The sequence below is a fragment of the Daucus carota genome, chromosome 7 (assembly GCF_001625215.2).
Source record: "Daucus carota subsp. sativus chromosome 7, DH1 v3.0, whole genome shotgun sequence".
In the NCBI taxonomy this organism is placed as follows: Eukaryota; Viridiplantae; Streptophyta; class Magnoliopsida; order Apiales; family Apiaceae; genus Daucus; species Daucus carota.
In genome coordinates, this window is record NC_030387.2 from 1,711,216 (window position 1) to 1,731,788 (window position 20,573).

At 35.0% G+C, this 20,573-nt stretch overlaps 4 protein-coding genes across 9 annotated transcripts; 2 read left to right on the forward strand and 2 right to left on the reverse strand.

Moving 5' to 3' along the window:
• Positions 1-2,176: 2,176 nt before the first annotated feature.
• On the reverse strand, positions 2,177-5,543 carry LOC108196286 (probable RNA helicase SDE3). 2 transcript variants are annotated; one of them, XM_017363506.2, is made up of 4 exons: positions 5,377-5,543; positions 4,257-5,248; positions 3,372-3,590; positions 2,177-3,288 (listed from the first exon to the last, which is right to left on the reverse strand). In XM_017363506.2, exons 2-4 carry the CDS (start codon positions 5,079-5,081, stop codon positions 2,368-2,370), a joined length of 1,965 nt encoding a protein of 654 aa, XP_017218995.1. In that variant the 5' UTR covers positions 5,082-5,248; positions 5,377-5,543; the 3' UTR covers positions 2,177-2,367. The 2 variants fall into 2 exon arrangements, with proteins under 2 accessions (XP_017218995.1, XP_017218993.1); XM_017363504.2 differs by having other exon boundaries at positions 4,257-5,186; positions 5,377-5,539.
• A 29-nt stretch (positions 5,544-5,572) lies between these two features.
• Positions 5,573-9,041, reverse strand: LOC108196287 (probable RNA helicase SDE3). The gene is made up of 5 exons (XM_064081089.1): positions 8,913-9,041; positions 8,159-8,785; positions 7,377-7,595; positions 6,130-7,076; positions 5,573-5,700 (listed from the first exon to the last, which is right to left on the reverse strand). The coding sequence occupies exons 2-5, from the start codon at positions 8,774-8,776 to the stop codon at positions 5,664-5,666; spliced, it is 1,821 nt and encodes a 606-aa protein (XP_063937159.1). The 5' UTR covers positions 8,777-8,785; positions 8,913-9,041; the 3' UTR covers positions 5,573-5,663.
• A 1,204-nt stretch (positions 9,042-10,245) lies between these two features.
• On the forward strand, positions 10,246-15,790 carry LOC108193651 (uncharacterized). 4 transcript variants are annotated; one of them, XR_010285675.1, is made up of 8 exons: positions 10,300-10,451; positions 10,544-10,665; positions 11,599-11,734; positions 11,825-11,883; positions 11,959-12,193; positions 12,728-12,843; positions 15,262-15,340; positions 15,534-15,790. XR_010285675.1 is itself a non-coding variant. In XM_064081557.1 (7 exons), exons 1-6 carry the CDS (start codon positions 10,391-10,393, stop codon positions 12,835-12,837), a joined length of 708 nt encoding a protein of 235 aa, XP_063937627.1. In that variant the 5' UTR covers positions 10,246-10,390; the 3' UTR covers positions 12,838-12,843; positions 15,534-15,790. The 4 variants fall into 4 exon arrangements, 2 of the variants coding, with proteins under 2 accessions (XP_063937627.1, XP_017215890.1); XR_010285676.1 differs by having other exon boundaries at positions 10,301-10,451; positions 11,974-12,193; XM_064081557.1 differs by lacking the exon at positions 15,262-15,340 and having other exon boundaries at positions 10,246-10,451; positions 11,974-12,193.
• A 902-nt stretch (positions 15,791-16,692) lies between these two features.
• LOC108194218 (protein-S-isoprenylcysteine O-methyltransferase A) lies at positions 16,693-19,700 on the forward strand. 2 transcript variants are annotated; one of them, XM_017361152.2, is made up of 2 exons: positions 16,693-16,858; positions 18,500-19,700. In XM_017361152.2, exon 2 carries the CDS (start codon positions 18,700-18,702, stop codon positions 19,291-19,293), a length of 594 nt encoding a protein of 197 aa, XP_017216641.1. In that variant the 5' UTR covers positions 16,693-16,858; positions 18,500-18,699; the 3' UTR covers positions 19,294-19,700. The 2 variants fall into 2 exon arrangements, with proteins under 2 accessions (XP_017216641.1, XP_017216642.1); XM_017361153.2 differs by lacking the exon at positions 16,693-16,858 and adding an exon at positions 16,874-17,300.
• Positions 19,701-20,573: the final 873 nt, after the last annotated feature.

Genomic DNA, 20,573 nt, shown 5'->3' on the forward strand with positions numbered 1-20,573 from the left:
TAGTATTTTCTACTTTCTCTTGTTTTTCTAAATTTTTTTTTCTGAATTAAAGTTTATAGTTTATATTTTAAAATTAATAAGTGGAAATATGTTTTTTAATCATTATAAATTACGTGCAAAAAGTCAAAGTGACAACCAAAGAGAGACGAATGGAGTATTATTTGACATCAGTTCATTAATATCACAATATATTATTATATTGTGATTATAATATTATAATATCAAAATATATTATTATATTATTATATTTTTAATATATTACATTATATTATCAAAATATAATATTATACTATAATATCATAATATTATTATATTATTATTTTGATATAGTATATTATATTATGATATAATAATATAATATTATAATATAATATAATATGATAATGTGATATAATATAACAATATGATGTAATATTTGATGTATTAATACCAAATAATATTATTTTGAGAGTTGTCTTGTGAGCTTCAAAAATTGTACAAACCGAAAAGAAAAGCTGAAAAATTAAGAGCGATATGATTTGTTAAAGGCTAATTTCTTTTACGAGATAATATTATAATAATATTATATTATAATATTATATAATATATCAATTAATATTATATTATAAATATAATATATCAAAATAATAATATATAATGATATAATAATATATTTTGATATTATAATATAATATCAGAATATACTATTAAAAATTATATTCTATATTCAATTACCAAAATATATTATTATTTATAATATAAAAATATATTATTATATATTATGTTATCAAAATATATTATTATAATGTCAAAAATATATTATTTATATTTTGCTTTTGCTTTTCAAAAAAAATTATTATTATATTATAATCTCAAAATATATAATAGTACTTTGATAATAATATTATTTGATATTATATAATATTATTTTCATTTAATATTATAAGACTTGTAAAAGATGCCCTAGTTTTAATGTTTTAGCTGGCTGTTTTCTTTGGAAAAGGAAAGTTCAAAAACAATGTGAAGGTGGAGCTTGGTTGTATGCCCGTGTTATGTCCGCCCGTGGGTGGGGCGAACAAGAAGCTATGTTTCCTGTTATGTCCGCCTGTGGGTGGGGTTTTCGGAAAAACATTTAAGCCTTCTGTGTTCGCCCAGGGGTGAATGATTTAGGGTGGTTAGATTTATAAAACGAAATTTTTTGTGGTCAGTTTTGTTAAGAGTAGTTCAGGGTGGTTATAAATTTGAAGGAGCAGCCGGATTAAATGGGCTCAGAACCGATGTGTCCTGTTTGTTTTCATTGTCTGTTCAGATGATTTCAACTCGGTTCAGTAGTTACACGTAAAGCGGAGGAACCAGGAAATACTACTGGATTCTGACCCCAGAAATTACTGTATCTTTTTAACTCACACGTCAATTTATTCCGAATTTAGGGTAAACTTAAAATAAGTGTTTTTTGCTTAGTAGAAGTCAGGATACAAAAGATAGGATTCTTAACTTTTTTAAGTACTTGACTTTTTACACAAACAGTACGAGTAAGTGTTTCCAACTTATAAACACAAAAGTCGGAGTTTTAAGTGTTGGCCAAACACCACCTTAATCCGCCATCACATAAACACAATTTTGAGAATATTCGCAACAATGAAACAAATATATAATCCCAGATTAGTAAAAACAGGAAATTAACCAATGAACGAAACAATCATCAAGCAAAAATAATCATAAACTTATTTAACAAAAGAAAGGAGAATCACCTGGCTCTTAACAAAAGCTTGATCAAATTCTCAAAGAACAATTCTGTTGTAAGAAATGACTTCGATCCAAATATGAAAGTTTGAAGTTTTCATAACAGGAAACAATCTCCAATGATTAGTTTCCGGAAATTGAATGATGAACATATAAATATTATGTCTCAAACTTCTCATTTTCTAACACATTATGCCAAAATATATCTAGTGTTCCTATGCATATTATAAATAAGACTAAGCTACATTTAGATTTTACTAATTTTTTTTTTTCAAACTCCTTCAATTTTAGTTGGATGACATGACAAGAATGGCTATAATTAGGATCAATTATCTTATGATGTACATATATTATAATTTTACAATCAATTATAATTTAGCAAAGGAATTTAGCAACGGAAACAAAATCCGCTGCAAAAGCATTCCCTACAGCGAATTTTGCAACAGAATTTCCGTCAGGGGAATTCTCCTGGAGTGTTCATTTTCTTGAGAAAGAAGATTATTACAAAGCTGAGTGATAACAAAATTGTTCACACTTACAAATTACAAACATGCATAATTAGCTCAAGAACTTTCACACAGAAAGCGAATTTATCGCGACAAGCAAATCCAAACATCTTCCGGTTTACAAATATAAATAAAAAGCTTACCTGAAGTATGATGTAGCTGGAAAACCAGAATCATCTTCTAGTTGTGTTATAAATTCTGGATTGAGCTCCCTGTAGAAATTGCTCTTCCTCAGTCTCTCGAAATACGATGTCCTCAATCCATTATGCCTGGCAATGTCGGACCGGACCCAACGAGACTGGTTTCCAGGGGAACCAGTTACCAGGACCTTTGTTGATACACTTGTCAGGTTTGTCAAAGGCACCATGATCTCTGGCTCAGTTGCTGAGCTTGCATCAACCAGGATTACATGCGTAAAATGCCCGCCTTCTATGCCATTACTATGCAGCCTGAAGCTACTCATGAACGTCGATAAAATTACTTTGAATTTCAGGAGTTGTGGAAGTGATGGACAAGTAAAGACCTCTTCTTTCTGTTTGTAGGGACAGAAAGGGAGGATGTCGTCAGGGACACCGTCGACCTCTCTGAAGGCAGCATTGGCCCGGAATATCTCAGAATCGCTAAATTCTCTTTGTAGGCTTCGCATGAAAACGTCACAGGTGCTATTCAAAGGTGCACATATGAGGACTCTGTTGAGGGAAGAGGTCTGACATAATTGGACTACTGTGTCTCTAACCAGAGTTCCGGTTCCTGACAATTGATTGTTACGGGTTATTGACAGTGAGCCCTCTAGAAGATATGGATGTGAGTCGGTGATGTTTATAATTCGGGTGATAGCAGTAGAATAGTGAGAGCTATATTTGGGCTGGCAGTTGGGAAAGAGGAACTTCTTGAACAACATATCGGATGCTGATGCAATTGATTGATGAGCCCTCTTTAGACAGACTCTGTTGAATGAGAACTTGACATCGTATTTGCAGGACGAGTAATGCTGGGCATGGAAATCGTCTCCAAATTCAACTAGCACAATGTTACTCTTCACCACTCGAAAGATGATGCCCTATAAATATGGAATAAAAATGAAAAATTATAGGATCATGCTTCATCTGGAAAGAAAACTCGTTTAAGGGATGAAAGGCGGACCTGAAATGGATCAATGTTTCTGCCAGAAGGCCGTACAGAGGCAAAGTCCCGGGATAGAAGAAATGGCCGCTTCTCAGGAATGGCACTTATCTCAAATTCCACAAAAATTTTATCATCTTTTTTAACACCGCTACTTTGTTTATACTTGCCTTTCCTTTCATATATTTCTGCTTCATGCAGCCTTAGAGTTACATCCTTCATCTCAAACCCGTCCCATTTCTGATTGTATTAAAAAGTTAATTAACAGGGAAGAATGCAAAAGATATAAAATGAACTACATCAAATAATTACTATATATGAAGCTAGAGGGACAATTTTATACTTGAGCAAGGAAAAAAGAAAAAACAACTCTACAGGAAACCAGATATTAAGAGGTACACGCCTTATTAGTTCTATCCTGTCAAAGGCGGCCTTTGACAGGATAGAACTAGTAAGGACTAATAAGGCGACATTGGATTAGAGGCTCCGGAGAGCATTACTTCCACTAATTACTGCAGCTCTGTGGGATAGTTCTAGTAAAAATGCACCTAATTACAGATTCAGTCTCCAGTAACTACATATGACCAAAAATATAATCCCATGTGATGATGCAGTACGCTTCTATATGTTGCGATTTCAAGATTAGGCAGCTGAGTTTCACTAGCATTAATAAACGACTAGCTAATCTCATTACTGATCTCAGACTAGTCCAGTACTGAACATAACCGGCCAGTTACTGAATTCCGATTTACAAAACAAAGAGTAGTAAGACATGCTGCAGTGTTAGAATATAATATGATCCTGGTAAGCCCTCCGGCTCCTCCTTATACCTCGAGATGAGGAAACAGATGCCAGACTGAAACATATTAGTAAGCAACACTATATTATACTTAAGCATTGAAGTACCTCGAGGTAATAGTCCTCAGCATAAAGCAATGCTGCAAAGTAATCCTTGTAAGTTTGTGGAGACAATGGCTTCTTCAGAACTGGCGGCACAATATCTCGTTTGATCAGAGTTTTGATGTCTTCCGGAATTTCATAAAGGGGAGTGGAACCTTCCTCCACAATATTATATGTACTCTTTGTCAGGTGCGATGTGGAGCCAGGTGCAGCGTGACACAAAACAGGCTTATTTAACACTGCAGGAGATTTTGCGGAACCTGGTAATGCACTATGAGTTTCAATTGGTGCATATGGTGTTTTTCTAGTGTTAATTCCTGAATCAACTTTCAGTGTAACTCTAGGTAGGGTATCTTTCGGTTGATTGTAAACCGGGGAGGGCAAGGTCTGACGCTGAGTTGTTGGAGCATTTTGAGCACTGGGGAATGAATCAGGTGATTTAATTCTTGAAAACGAAAAAGCATTGTGATGATATTTGTGAGGATCCTTAAGGTCTTGTTTCGTCGAAGGCAATGACTGCTGACAATGATGATATTTCTGAGGATCCTTAAGGTCTTGTTTTGTCGAAGGCAATGACTGCTGACAAAGATGATATTTCTCAGGGTCCTTAAGGTCTTGTTTTGTCGAAGGCAATGACTGCTGAAGAAGATGATATGTGTCAGGATCCTTAAGGTCTTGTTTCGTCGAAGGCAATAACTGCTGACGGAGATGATATTTCTGAGGATCCTTAAGGTCTTGTTTTGTCGAAGGCAATGACTGCTGACGATTACCAAAAACCTTCCGGAATAAATGATATACTTTCTTAAGGGCCGAGAAAAAGAAACCAAACATGTTTACTTCTTCTTTGCTCTTGACTACTTGAATCCTTGTAGTTGAAAGCAAAGTGTACAATATATGTAAATATGATGGTATTACTAGAATTCAGATCATAATATCCTGCAATAAGATCTCAGCATATTAGACTGTCCAGTATCTAGATAATCTTCACAGCAACATATCTGTAGTGTTTGATAACAATAGGTAATCAAGATTTAGAAAGCAAGACTAAACTCGGGCTCTGTTTGTTTGCCAGAAAATGTTTTCCAGAAAAAGTTTTATCAACGATTACAGAAATTTAAATACTCACACGTATATGTCTCCGTCGTGCCTAGTTTGCTGGGCTTAAGATTCTGCCTGCTTGGCATGAAAATCATATAGGATTTGTTTATGAGATATTATTCAGCAGGTGAGTGATCAGCTCTGGCAAGAGAAAGCAAATGAAGTAATTGTAGACTTAAACAAGAGAAATGATCGCACTAGTGAAAAGGAGAAAAAAGTATAATAAAGAAAGGAGACTTCACAGTGACTTCCTTTCCTTTCAGCTTAAGTGAATCTTTTAAAGGACAAGCTTGTTTATTAATGGAAGAAAGACTTTCAATATATTCCTTTGTTGTGTCTTCTGAATTTTTTTCTGGGGGAAAATTGAGAGACAAATTTTAGAAAAAAACTCAAAAAAAATCTCTTTCACAACTTCCTATCTCCGAGTGATCGTTAGTTATTCTCATTTTAAAATTTATTTTTGATAGAGGTTGGTCATGTCATAGATCATTGCACGTTGATGCTTCGAAATTTACCTCGTTTGTTGAATTGTTTTATTGGTCATCTCCTTCTCCTTTTTTTTATATTGATCAAAACCTTAACACAAAGCTACTAGGATATAACAAAAATGTTCACACATGCATTTTACAAACTACAAACATGCACAACTAGAAGTAAAGTGTGCTGATAGAAGAGTTCATGAGAAAGCAACGAATTCAAATCCAGTTCACGCCCATTATTATTATAGAACAGAATGGACTAATGGGCTAAGATTGACACATTTCGAGAACCGTTAGCTTACCTGAAGTATGATAAAGATGAACTAGAGTCATCACTTATCTGTGTTATAGACTCTGGATTGAGATCCCTGTATAGTTTGCTCTGCCGGAGTCTCTCAAAGTATGAAGTCTTCAATCCATTTTGCCTAGCAATGGTGGAACGAACCCATCCCGACTGGTTTTCTGGGGCACCTGTTATCACTACGTTTGTTGATGCATTTGTCAAGTTTGTCAGAGGCACCAGAACCTCTGGTTCAATTGCAGAGCTAGCATCAACCAGGAAAATATGAGTAAAATGTCCACCTTCTATCCCTTCATTGTGAAGCCTAAAGCTACTCATAAAAGTTGAAAGAATAACTTTAAATTTCTGAAGTTGTGAAAGTGAAGGACAAGAAAAGACTTCTTCTTTCTTTTTGTAAGGGCAAAAAGGGAGGATGTCAATAGGTACACCATCTAATTCTCTGAAGGCAGCATTGGCTCGAAATATGTCAGAATCGCCAACTTCTTTCCGCAGGCTTCTCATGAATACATCACATGTACTGTTTGTGGGTGCACAGATAAGAATTCTGTTATGTGATGAGACTTGACATAATTGGACTACTGCATCTCGAATCACCATTCCAGTTCTTGACAATTGTTTGTCACGAGTTACTGATATCGGGCCTTCCAACAGATAAGCAGGGGGGCCACTAAGGTTTATGATTCGACTAATAGCAGATGAATCGAGTTTGTGACTGCTAAACAGAATTTTTCCCTTCAATAAAACTTTCTCAGGCCTGCAGTCTGGAAATAGGAATTTCCTGAAGAACATATCTGATACTGCTGCAATTGCTTGGTGAGCCCTCTTCAAACATACTCTGTTAAATGAGAACTTAACGTCGTATTTGCATGAAGAGTAATGCTGAGCATGAAAATCCTCCCCAAATTCAACTAGCACAATATTGCTTCTTACTACCCGGAAGATGATGCCCTATTCAAATTTAACTAGAATTAGTTGTAATTGACAACTTGAAAATATATTGTTAGTTACTTCAGCGTGATGTCATCGGAACAGTAAGTCGTCCCATATGTCGGGTAACTAAATAGTTACATACTTAATTGAAGGAGCAACGAGTGTGTAGAAATTAATTCCTATATCAATATATAAAATATGTTACATCAATTCATCTGAATAATTTTAGTTGCTATGAGAAGAATGGAAAAGCTTGAACCTTAATTTGTGAACTGTGACAGAAGGATATACAAAGGTATAATGGTATATAATGCTTACCTGAAATGGATCAACTTTGGTGCCAGTAGGTCGCACAGAGGCAAAGTCCCTTGATAGAAGAAACGGTCGCCTCTCAGGAATGGAGTCTACCTCAAATTCCACAAAAATCTTTTCATCTTTTTGGTTATTGTTCTTGTTTTTTGATTTGCCTTTCCTGCGATGTATTTCAGCTTCATTCAACTTCAAAGTTACATTCGTCATCTCAAACCCATCCCATTTCTGATCATATTTGAACAGATTGAACATCAGGGATAAATTCAAAAACAGTAAAACAACATCTCTATATTTGCAGCAATCAACACACTTTCATACTTTAGTACACAAACTAGATATAGCAAAATGAATTGTACACCGAACCCAAATATTAAGAGGCATCAAGTTTCTGACAAGATACTAACGATGTCAAATATATATAGAACTAATATACACTACCAATTTAAGATTAGATTTCGAGATTCTAGAAGGCTGCCCCTTGATACTACAACTATGCAGAACACTTACAGATACACCTTGCTATGAGGGTAATTTCCAATAGCCACATATTACCAAAAACATAATTCGTTCGTGAATGTTGTATTACAGCTACATATAAAGTACCAATACTTCTGGCAAAGGACAGTTATACAGTAGCAAACAATTACACTAAATACAAAGCACTTACTTTATAAGTGATTACCTTGGGCAACATGTGTAATTATATAACTCAAAATTTATGTCTGTGTACATTCATTATATTAGCAAGGAATAAGCAGTAAACTTCATTTAAACTTCGAAGCAAGTACCTCGAGGTAATAGTCCTCAGCATATAGCAGTGCCTCAAAGTAATCCTTGTACGTTTGTGGAGACAAAGGTTTCTTCAAAACTCCGGGTACAATATCTTTCCTGATCAAGCCTTTAATGTCTTCCGGAATCACAAAAAGAGGGGTCGAACCCTGCTCTACCACATTATATTGACTCTTTGCCTGATTTAATGTCGAACTAGACGGGGCAGGAGCCAGAATAGGCTTCTTTGACAGTGAAGGAGATATCGGGGATGGCTGAGGTGGTAACACAACACGGGAAGAGGAACTAGCTGGTCTCGGAAAGACAATAGTATCTTTTCCAGTGGGTGTTTTTTTCGATTCTGAAATAACTTTGTCATTAATTCTTGACAGGGTTTGTTTTGGTGGATTATAAACCGGGGGAGGGTTTGATTTTGGGGGAAACCGGTAAGTAGTGCAAATGTCATGAGTTCGAGTCGTCTTATCAATTTGAGTTCTTGAAAATGTGTCATAATTATCAAGAATTACGCGATAATTAAAGGGCTGGGAGGGACTTTCATCATAATACGACTCAGATTCAGACTGTCCAGTGTTTATTTCATCATCACAACAAAGCACACACCGCAGAAACGACAACATTTTACACTTCTGTAACAAAAATAATCAAGATTCCACAAAAAAAATAAAATAAAAATAAATTAGTGATAAGTACACGCATGCATAAGGGGACAGAAATGTTTGGAATTATACAACAGAGCGATAGAGGAAAACTTACAGGTTAAGAACTGAGGTGGATCGGAGAATCCTGTATACTTTTCTCGTAACGATCGATTACAGAAATTTAAATACTCACGCAGACATACTCGTGTTTCTGACTATAAGTAACTTGCAGCTGCTTGGTTTCGTAATCATATGAGGGTTGTTAATGGATCAGTGATCTCATGAAAAGGGAAATAAAGTGAGTAAGAAAGAAGACTTGGTGGAGACTGAGGGGATTTAAATATATGTAAATTGTTGTACTCCCTCAGTCCCGCCCAATTCGGTTTGGGACGGAGGTTAAGAAATATGTATAAAGTAGTGGATAAGAGAAGGAAAAGTGGGTGAAGTGGTGGGACCCATTGATTTTTAATATATAAAAGGGAGTTGGTGGAGTAAAAGTAGCGTGAAAAAGAAGAAAAAGTGAGAAAGTGGTGGGACCCATTAACTATTTTAGGAAAGTTTTATGATGTAAAGAAATGGGTGGGACGACCAAATAAGGAAACTGTAAAGAATCTGGTGGGACGGAGGGAGTACCGAATAAAGGAGGGAAAATAGTATAAAGAAACGAGGAGAGTTTAGATCAATTAGCGACAGATTTACATTTACTCAACTATGCCCGAGAGCGTGTACTAGGCCGAGAAAAAAAATCAATTTGGAACCCAAGTCGAGAAATATCAGAAAAAAAATTTAACCGAACTGAAATTGCAATCGAAATATCAGAAAAATTTTTTAACCGAACTGAAATTGCAATCGAAAAATTATAAACCAAACTGATTTAAATAGTTAGATTCAAGTTATAACTCCCTGCTGATCCGATTACAATCGAACCGAGTCTTGTTAAATCAAAACCGAACAGACGATTGCGATTTTTAATTTTAAAATCCAAAAATATATAGTTGCAGATCCAGTTTTATCCGAAAATTGAGCCAAACCGGCCATGCTCTTCCCAGCAGGTACCGCTCCTTCCTTTTCGCTCACACATCTTAAGTTTTACCGATTAGTTTCATAATTTATTTTTCGAATTAAATAAAATTTTGTACTTAAATTCCTAATCATCAAAAAATTAAAAATAAATTATGTAATTATATTTTCAAATTAAAAAATCTAAAACAATTTGTCAATCTATAAAATTTTTATGATAACTTGGGGCCGTTTGGGTTAGCTTAAAAGAAGTGACTTCTTGCTTATAGTAAAGAAGTGGAGTAGAAGTGAGAAGTAAATAAGCTAATAAAGTGTTTGGAAAAGAAGCAGAAGCTGTGAGAGAGAAGTTAGCTTCTTAAAAGTGCTTCTACTTCTTTACACAAACGGGTCAAGAAAAGCAGAGGCAGCTTCTGCTTCTGGTTGCCAAACAGGCCCAACATCAGAACACGTCCCGACTTAAACACTTGAGGAGTACTGTGAGTTTGTGACCGTCTAAAATCATCAAGTAGAAAGCGAATAGAGATACAGCGGGCTGAGCATCGATTCTTGTAATCCGGTGATTGCAGTACCCTCATGCTCGGAGTCTCATACGGACAGCTCCTCCTCTTGATCGGAGCTGTTGTCGCCTTCACAGGTACCTCAATTGTTCTATACCTCTGTCTCTTTGTTTCTTTCTTCCATTCTACACACATTATCATCGTTGTATTGAATTGAATCAATTCTTAGGCCCAAAGGACTTCCCACGCGTATCCAGATTAGCGGGGAGGATGGCTGGTCGTGCAATTGGTTATGTTCAGTTAGCTCGTGGTCAGTTCGATGTTATCATGCACCAATCTCAAGCTCAGCAGGTCTCTCCTCACTTCTCGAATCATCGTTTACTGAATTCAATTCGATTTTGTTTTCTGTTTTTACTTGTATTGTTTATTGCATTCATATTCTGTTGATATTGGAAAATTTATGCAAGTGTCGAGCTATAAATGTGGCAAGTACTGGTTTTTGTTTTGTTAGGCTTCAAGGTTCCTATTTACGAAAGAATTATACTATGATTTTTATAATTTCCGATTCGGAGACCTTGAAGGTTATGATCAAAGCTACCTTTGAATGAAGTGAATTGTGTACACTATTCCAAATTAATGGACTCGAACAAGTGTCTGTCTCATTTCAAAGTTGTTGACGAAATAGGGAGAATGGTAACAAGATTAATTCACAGAAGATAACATTTACCCCAGGCATTAAATTTTTTTATGATATTATATTTGCCTTATTATTTTTATTCATATAACCAAGTGTATACTAAGTAAATTTTTTGATCTTCACTTGTTTCTACAGAGATATTCAGTGAGTATATATTTATAAAAATTCCAGGGGATTACTAAGTTAAGTACATTGTAATTATGTATAACTCAAAAGGATAAACTGAATTCTGTCTCTATACGTGTTTAAGATAAAGGAATTTTATTCAGCAGTTAAAGTAGTTTTTGTAATTTATCAACTGTAACAAATTTACTCTAGAATGTGATTGTAGGATCATATTCTCGCTTAATGAACATATTACATTATGCTGACCATGGAGAGGAAAGTAAATAAAGTATAATATATTTTATTCATTATTAGATGAATCTCTCTTGCAAGGCATGTTTCATGGACCTATTGGCAGTTCTGCTAATCTTCCGAGTACCATAATGTTTTGGTTTTCTTTTGTTAGTACGTAAAAGAAGTTGATATCAGAGTTTTGCTACATATATGTTGCAATTTGGTTATATGTCTTTATTTGATTACAGGTGCATAAAGAACTAAAAGATACAATGGCTCAATTGGAAGCTATACGTCATGAAATTAGAACCGTCTCTTTTATGAATCCTGGTCAATTGACGACAAGACTGGTGGATAATCTTGATCAGACAACTGCAGCAAATGGTACGATCTTCTTTTATAATCTGTAAAATACTTTTTTATATCTTGTGTGAGCACCTATTTTAGTTGTACTTTTTACGTGGGGTGGATTAGAAAGCACAGAATCAGAAAAAGTAATAAAAGAGAACATATCAAGGACAACTACTCCTAAGGTTGGTGCAACACAAAAGCGATAGTTTTCTTATTTGAATATATATGATACCTCTGTTTTATTAACTTCTACATAGCCTGATGATTTGCAGGATTCTAGTTTAAAAGCCTCAAGCTCGTTTAATATCCAAAGCAAAGCAGCTGTGTCAAGCTCGATTGATAAATACAGCAAAGCAACTGCTTATGCAAGTTTGGCTGAATCCTCTGCTTTAAATTCTGGGCCTGGGACTAGTGATATAAGTGATAAATCTGGTCTTCTTGCTGTCCTTCCTGTATCAGCAGAAAGTGCTGGATTGCTCCCAAATCGCAAGGGTGAATTTTCTCATTTTATTTGGCCAAGGGGCACCTGTTACACAACATTTATCTTATTCTTTACATGTTGCAAGTTTGGTTCTAATAGCATTGGTCAGGTGCTCATGACGGATAAGTGTAATGGAATATCAGAACTTTGTTTGATTTGTGTGATGGATGGCTTCGCTATGAGAGAAGTCCTCTTGCAATTTAAATTTGTGCTTCTTTGAGATTTTATCTGTGTAATTGAGTTTTTGGAAAAGACCTTCATCCCTATCATGTGTACCTTTAATTTCATGAGGGGACTGAGTGTGCACTCGTCTATAGCAAGATGAATTAGCATCCTAAGTAGGGTTTAACTATAACCTATATTTAGATATAAGATATATGGTGAATATAATTAGACACTAGTTAGTCCCAGCTGTGGTGCACTTTTCCTTAACAAGCAAGGTCATACTTGTTGCTTTTTGTCATAATTTATTGTCGATTTTGTCGAAAGACTTGTCTGTGCAATTTTTTTGTCCTGTTCTTATTATCTATTATGTCTGATGCCAGGAAGTGTCAGTGGATCTGACCTAGTTTTGGAAGCTATTGTAGAGGCAGAGGTGGCAAACAATGCAAAACAATTTTTTGCTCAACCTCAAAATCAATTGAAACCAGAGTAATAGATTGTGAGTTCATAATTTATATTCGTCGCTGTCTTTTGAATATATTTTAGTAATTTCAATTGTACTTGTTAGATGGTGAGTTCATAATTTATATTCGTCGCTGTCTTTTGAATATATTTTAGTAATTTCAATTGTACTTGTGTCATTTTGAGTTCCTACGCAAACAAAAACATATAGTAAAAAAAAGAGAAAACAGAGATGAGGGCCTTCTAGATGTCATTGCAGTGTTGCAGGTGAAAAAGGAATAAACTATGAAATTAGATTACTAGAACATTGCAGGTTCTATATTGGACATACAAATTTTGGCAACTACCTCTGGAGTTTCTTGGTTTAATGGTAGGGCTGTTATTCGGTCCGGGCGAGCCGAGTTTCGAGCCGGGCATAATTCGAGCCGAGTTTTATTTAGTCGAGCCGAGCCGGCTCGTTTAAGAAAACGAGCCTAAACCTTTGCCCGAACTCGACTCGTTTATTTTCACGAGTCGAGTCGAGCTGGCTCGTTTAGTTAAACGAGCCGAGTTTAACGAGTCGGGCGAGCCGGCTCGTTTAATTTAACACTAAATCGAGCCTAAAATGCTACCCGAATCCGACTCGTTAATTTTCACGAGTCGAGCCGAGCCAGCTCGTTTAACAAAACGAGCCAAAACCTCTGCCCGAACTCGAGCTCGATTAACTAAACGAGCCGAGCCGAGCCCATCAAAACGAGTTCGAGCCGGGCGAGCTCGCGAGCTGCCCGGATCGGATTACAGCACTATTTAATGGTATGGCCAGGGAAATATTTGATGATTTTTCTTTGCTCTCTCTGCTGGTTGAACCGGTGTTTTTGGTTTTCTTTGATAACTTAGGTGACCGTGTTATGAAATTCTCTTTCTCTGCTTGCCACCATTTGTTAAGCTTCCTTGTAGTAAAACTTCAACAGTCAAATACTTGATCTTAGTTGCACATAATCCTACTGTTACTGAACATACTATTTGTGAGGGTCTATGTATGCAAAGAAGAATGTCTACAGTTTGTATTAGTGCCAAGTAAATGATCAAGTTGAGAATCATCACTTGGCTTTTTCTTAGAGAAGATCATAGGATTCTTTTGGATTTCAAAAATCTGGGGGTATTCAATTTGGAATATAAATCAGCTACAATCTATTAAATCTAAATTGAATACACCATGCTTATTGTTCTAATCCTTTTTTTAAGTGGCATGTATGGCCTTGGTGTTTCAGATATTGAGTTTGTAGACTGTTTATCGGCTTAAAAAAACAAAGATATTTGTTTGGTAGAAAGTGATGCAGCCCAACAGTTAAAGGTAGGAAAACAGTATACAAATAAGTTTTGGTAGATTATTAACAGGAATCCACTGGTCATAAGGTGATTAAACCCTGGAAGAACCACTATGCCGAGTAGTTCTCAAATCTCAACAACGAAAGAGATCAAATTGTGGGTTGCAACTTTAAACCCATGAAAAGCGAAAAGTCTCGCTTCAATAATTTATTAAAGTCTGACAATAGTAAAAGATTACATCTCCTTATTTAGGAGTATAGCTTTAAAACTTACCTGAGAAGTCATAATCTCTTGATTATAACTTACCTAACACACTATTTACTTGTAATTAAATTTCATGATAAGTTCTGATTAGTTCCATCCCTAAATAATAATTTAATATTGTATACATATCAATGTTTTAATTCCTTGCTTCACAACTAGTAGCTTGCTAGTGCATTAGATATTTGAGCTAAGGTGAGGACCGTCTCTGGTTCATAGATAATGACTTAGAGACCGAGCATCTTGTAGTTGTCTATAGGTTTATGCTTTAAGTGACAATATATTACATACTACTTAAGTCCTAACCAAAAAAAAGTGGGTAGAGCATAATGAACTACATCGTCCTGAAAGAAAATTCAAAAGAATATTTCTACAAAAACCTTTAAATCATCTGATTTGGACAAATCTTAAGCTGTATAATAATAGACCTCAAAAAGTTTGCCCACTATTGCTGATTCACTACGTAAGGTCTAGATGCCTTACAGTTACAAACTTTGAAATATACGAGATATTACAATTAATTCAACTATTCAAATTTGAGATCTTTAATTTCACACTCTTGGCCGAATTCAGGAATCAGGAATGATTAAGAAATTTTTGATTTCACGAGTGAGAACTATTTAAAAATTCATTGCTTTCGGCAAAGAAACTGTCAAAAAGAAAGAAATATTGGGAAATATTTGGTACTTTAGTATCTAATACTGTTCTGGAGTTTGAACAATGATTAAGGCTAGTGAATTTGGTGGTATGCAGATATTGGAAGGTAGGCATGATTCTTAAATTTTCTCTCAACTTGGTTTTTTGTGTGTTTTCTTCTTCTTTTCTATTGTAGTGGAATGACTACATCTTTAATTTAATCTAACCCAAGATCTGGAGCGTTATGTAGGTGTGTTTTACATCTCCGCTCATTTGTTCAAGACTAATTCCATGAATTAGCTACTGACTACAGACTACAGTAATTGAAGGTATATATTTAGTTAGTGAAACTTACAATCATTAAAAATTGTCCAGTAGTAGGAACTGTATTTGGATATCTGTACATGGATGATGTATCAAGTCATGTACATTTCTGCATATGTTTCTGCATATCATGGATTTTGTACAGTGTACTCCATTTTGGTAACTATTATGCTCATAATTTTGCATATGTTTCTGCAGATCATGTATCAAGTAATCATGCTGATATGTAATGGCAGGAAATCGCAAAATATGTAATGGCAGAAAAAGCGCGAAATAATTTTTCCTCAGCGGAGAAATCTTTGTAGGATCCTGTCAATATCTTTCTGTTTTGACATAGATGTTCTCAAATTTTTGCAAAGCAGGAAGTAGTATTCATAAGAGTAATTAGTTGCAGCACAATCCAACTCAAACTTTTGTTCATCATTTTCTATAAATAAACACTTGTGTGATAATCATTGAAATTTACTCTCTGAGAAGCAGCTATACTATAAATCGCGTGTCCAAAATAACGAGTTCTTCTAATTTGGGATCTTGTTAGAATGTAGTTGCAAACAGGGATGCCTATATCTTTAAAGTTACAGATTTTAAATTATTTAAATCTTATTTGTTCCAATTGCATTTACATAAATAATTGAAAAATAATTGCTACTATATTAAAAGATAATTGTGTCATTTTTCTATAAATAATGAAAAAAATTGTGACCAGAGTTTGAGTATAACATTATCTGTATAACGACACTAAATCAGTAAATCTCGAGTTAAAATTAAATACACGCTATTAATGCAATGACATAATAACGAAAAATTAGTTACGTAATGAGTTTTTTTTAATTTTATTATCCCACTTACAGTATTGTGAAAAATGAGAAACGAATTCAATTAGTAAAGTTATGAGTTTTTTTTTTTGAGAATAGTAAAGTTATGAGTTAATCACATGATTAATTAAATAATCAGATATAAGGGCCGTTTGGGTGAGTTTAAAATAAGTGATTCTTGTTTAAAGTAAAAAAAGTAAAATATAAGTTAGAAGTTAGTCAAGAATTATAAGTGATTAAAGTTTTCGGGAAAAAAGTAGAAGTCGTGGAACAAAAGTTAAGAATCTTATCTTTTTACAAGTAATTCTCGACTTTTTACACAAACGGTACGAATAAGTGCTTCTGACTTAAAACTCCAAAAACGGAGCTTAAAAATCCCACCCAAACACCCACTTAATCAGTCCGATAAATTACGAAACATACGTGATTAATGACAATTAATCATCGATTTTAAAAAAAGAGCGTATGTAAATTTATTCGAACCTGCTCTCCCTCTCCCTCTGCAAGTCTGATGCAAGTACATAAAATATGGGCTTGTAAAACAACGTGTGGGCTTAAAAATAACAATAAGTCAACAGCAATCAGGGTTTATTTTGGATCCACCAGTCAGTTCAACTCACACACTGCACAGACAACAAACAACACAAGCATCAAAACACAGAACCTCCTATGAAGCAGATTGCTTTGCAACTTAAACTAAGCTGTCAGGTTTGTATCTAATGAGTTCTAAATTTCCCAGTTCTTGTATTTCTTGAAATTTCATTCATTTTTTTAACTACCATTAATTTATTAGCTTTGAGTTCTGTTGCTAATTACTACTCTACTTGATTAAATAATTGATTAAAAAATGTTTTGGATCTATGTGATGGCATCTGATTGCAGTTTGTGATTTTATTATCTTTTTTATTGTTTTGCTGAGTGGGGTATCACTTGAAGTTGTGATTTTGATAACCAAGTTATAATTTTTAATTCTTGAGTATGTGCATTGGTTGAGTACATCTTAAAGTTACCATCTTTATTGTAATTAATGGATTGATGTGGGCTATATAGAATGTATATAGTGTGTTTTATAATGTGTCAAACAGGTTGGAAGAAGTGAGTCATATAGTTTGCTGTTATTACGAAGAGGAATCAATGGCTAAATATAGAGGTGTGGAAATATGATTTACCCGTTGATGTGTCTTAGGAATTTGATGGTCTCGTAGTCCTAAAAGTGTGCTTCGATCTTTTAAATATGTTTTCGGAAATTTGTTTGCTATTAGTTCTTAAAGGTTTATTCAATGGCTAAATAGAACTTAAGTACTGTTGCATTCATTAAATTTGCTTCAAATGCCTAATGTAATTTAAGTGTTGTTACGTACTTCATAATTCGCTTATTCACTTCAATGGCAACACGGAGTGCAAAAAACCATTTTCGGAAAAGCTGTACAACTTCCTTTGAACTTGAAGTATTGTTCATTTTGCTTCTTGATATTGTCTTCTCATATCTACTGCTACTATACCTTTGTATTGTTGTCGAACATTAAATTTATGGCAGCGACCAGCCATTTGATGGACCATTGATTAAATGACCATGTTCGTAATTTAAATGAAAGCTTTCGTCTTCTTTTTTTTCTAGTCCATTCTCAACGTCAGGGGACGTTTTATAACTGAAGCTTTACTTCACCATCCAGAAACAAATGTCTCTTCAGAAGAGAATTATAAATAATTAGATGACTCTTACTCAACCCAAAGTGTCAGCGAAGACAAATGTTGGTGGTACTCATAAAAGAAATCAGTCAGCTTGATCAATTAAAAAACTCCACTCTTTATTCCCATGGTTTAGTTGTATTTTGTATAACATGGATGTAGAATGTTGAAAATTTGTTATTGGTGAACTGATAAAAGTCGATAGAAGGCATATGTTGTTGCTTTGGAAATGACCAAAGGCAATAATGTCACTCTTTTCACCATTTTGTAGTTGACATAAAGATCACCTTTTTGATATTGTGTGGACTTGATGATCTTCATGGATTAGTCTAGTTAATGTCAATGGCTCTACCATATGTGTGTTTTTGGTAATAATTAACTTCTAGTATAGTAGTATTAGTATATTAAGACTTAAGATCTAAATGGGACTAATAACAACGAAATTTGAAAAGCCAGAATACGCAGTCCAGAAATAGAAATGGCAAGTTTCTTACTTTAGTTTGACTTTGAAATCTTTTGCATTGACAACATCACCATATATGAGATTATACTAAAGTTGTACTGTGACGCTCTTTTTCCCTTCAATATGCCATGAAATTTTTTGATTTGCTTTCAAATTCCTCCTACTTATTATAACATTCCTTTATGTATATTTTGCAGGTGATGGTACTGTAAAAGCATTTTTTTAGATTGAGGTGGAAGGTCAGACTTTATTATTATTGCCATTTAGCTTGGGAAAATTTTCAAGTCAGGGCTTACAGGCTGCAGTTATTTATCTCTTTGCTAAAGGCAATAATAGGTGTAGTTTGGACTTTCATCTACGCAGTGGTGCTTATTCGTTAATTAGAATATTAGACAACATGAAAGAAGTCTTTGGTTACACGTCCTGCAGACAGATTTCTGAAATGCTATTTTCTATAGCTTTTTTTCATGTTTCAGAATACACTCTAGCAATTATCTTCCATGGGAAGTCAAATGTTACCCTCAAGTCTCTGCTGATCAGCAAAAACTATCTTGTGGCGATGATTTTTTCATTGTTAGAGTACTTGGTTGAAATTTATTTATTTCCTGGTCTAAAGGAGCACTGGTGGATAAGTAACTTTGGCCTTGCCATGGTCGTAATTGGGGAAAGTATAAGGAAATTGGCAATAATAACTGCTGGGAGGGCATTCACCCATCAGATCAAAGTTGATCATGAGGAGCACCATGAATTGGTTAGGCATGGAGTTTACGGATTTGTTCGTCATCCTGGGTATTCTGGTTTTCTCATGTGGTCGGTTGGCACTCAAATAATGCTGTGCAATCCAATATCCATGGTTGCATTTGCACTTGTCGTTTGGCGTTTTTTCTCACAACGGATACCATACGAAGAGTACTTCTTGGAGCAGTTTTTTGGGTCAAGATATGAAGTCTATGCCGAACAGGTTCCTTCTGGGATTCCCTTTGTGAATTGATGGATCAGATGCTTCCTTAGACTTGTGGGCCTGGAGCCCTGAACAGTAGGAAAGTTATCTACAAATTTTGCTGAAATTGGAAGGTTTTGGAAAATTATTCTTTTTGTGATTCCCCCGTCTAACTACTTGATTTTTGAACTATGCCGTATCCATCATAGACTGATGAAGCCCCAACTTTTTCTGGTTCAAAGTCGGTTCATCAACATATTTTTGAGGAACTGGCGAAAGTTTTTACAATAAGCAGCGATGGCTTGGAAAGCTCTGAAACAAGGAAAAATGGCTTTAAGATATGGCCACCGTCCTTTCTCGCCCAACATGTAGGTAGAAATGTAGTAATGCAATGTAACTTTAATGTAACATTAATATACCCCAACTTTCTTTGCAAAAATCAGTTTACTCGTCTCTAAGACTGGTCATGCAGTTCTCTTTTTATCCTGCAGACTGAAATTTTTGTTGGTCTCATAGTGTACCATCTTGATTGTTCTGCTGATGCATTCTTGAATCATTCTCCATACATTATGTTGTTTAGTTCCATTACCTGCTTGACGGAGTCTCAGACGACACCAGTGTCTCGACAGAAACTATATGCATGGTATCTGTTGATAATCTAGTTGTGAGATGAGCAGTTGGTACTGAAACCATGGACAATATGATTGACATGATGCAATAGTTAGAGGAAATGTGGTAAGATGTTATCACCTTTAGAAGTTACAAACTGGGTGGCTATACTATAATATGAGCTGGGGGTGGGAGTGGTCGAGCCCATTATTGTAGTCTTTTGTGCACATACATCTCAAAGTCATAACATATGGGGCCATGGAGAACTAGCATTCCATATGCATGTGCTTGTTTGGGATTGGGCATCTGACCCCCAGCTCCATTCCTGCTTTCTATCTCGGGTAGCCTTGAAAGGCGAAAGCCAAAAACAATGTGCATGTTTGGTCGGGTTTTATACGGGGCGTTTGTTTCCGGCTTAAAAGTCGGGCTTCTGGATTTATAAGTTAGAAGCACTTATTCGTACTTTTTGTGTAAAAAGTCAAGAAGCACTTATAAAAAGTTAGGAATGCTAGCTTTTGTTTCAGGGTTTTTTGCTTATTTTCCAAACACTTTAATCACTTATAAGTCTTAATTTGCTTCTAACTTCTACTCCACTTTTTTATTTTAAGCAAAGAAGCACTTATTTTAAGCTCATCCAAACGGCCCCATAGTTCAACTTCCGACTTATAAGTTATGATCGGATTTTTGAGTCGGGATTATTGACAATCGTTTACAAAGTCTGA

Coding starts and splice junctions, on each gene's coding strand:
- LOC108196287 (XM_064081089.1), bottom strand. CDS start 8,776: ATGTTGTCGTTTCTGCGGTGTGTGCTTTGTTGTGATGATGAAATAAAC. Junction 7,077..7,376: donor CCAAAGTTGATCCATTTCAG/GTAAGCATTATA, acceptor AAATTTGAATAG/GGCATCATCTTCCGGGTAGT. Junction 5,701..6,129: donor TCATCTTTATCATACTTCAG/GTAAGCTAACGG, acceptor ATTTTCCCCCAG/AAAAAAATTCAGAAGACACA.
- LOC108193651 (XM_017360401.2), top strand. CDS start 10,391: ATGCTCGGAGTCTCATACGGACAGCTCCTCCTCTTGATCGGAGCTGTT. Junction 10,666..11,598: donor ACCAATCTCAAGCTCAGCAG/GTCTCTCCTCAC, acceptor ATTTGATTACAG/GTGCATAAAGAACTAAAAGA. Junction 11,735..11,824: donor TCAGACAACTGCAGCAAATG/GTACGATCTTCT, acceptor GGGGTGGATTAG/AAAGCACAGAATCAGAAAAA.
- LOC108196286 (XM_017363506.2), bottom strand. CDS start 5,081: ATGTTTGGTTTCTTTTTCTCGGCCCTTAAGAAAGTATATCATTTATTC. Junction 3,591..4,256: donor CTGAGGACTATTACCTCGAG/GTACTTCAATGC, acceptor TAATACAATCAG/AAATGGGACGGGTTTGAGAT. Junction 3,289..3,371: donor GAAACATTGATCCATTTCAG/GTCCGCCTTTCA, acceptor CCATATTTATAG/GGCATCATCTTTCGAGTGGT.
- LOC108194218 (XM_017361152.2), top strand. CDS start 18,700: ATGAAAGAAGTCTTTGGTTACACGTCCTGCAGACAGATTTCTGAAATG.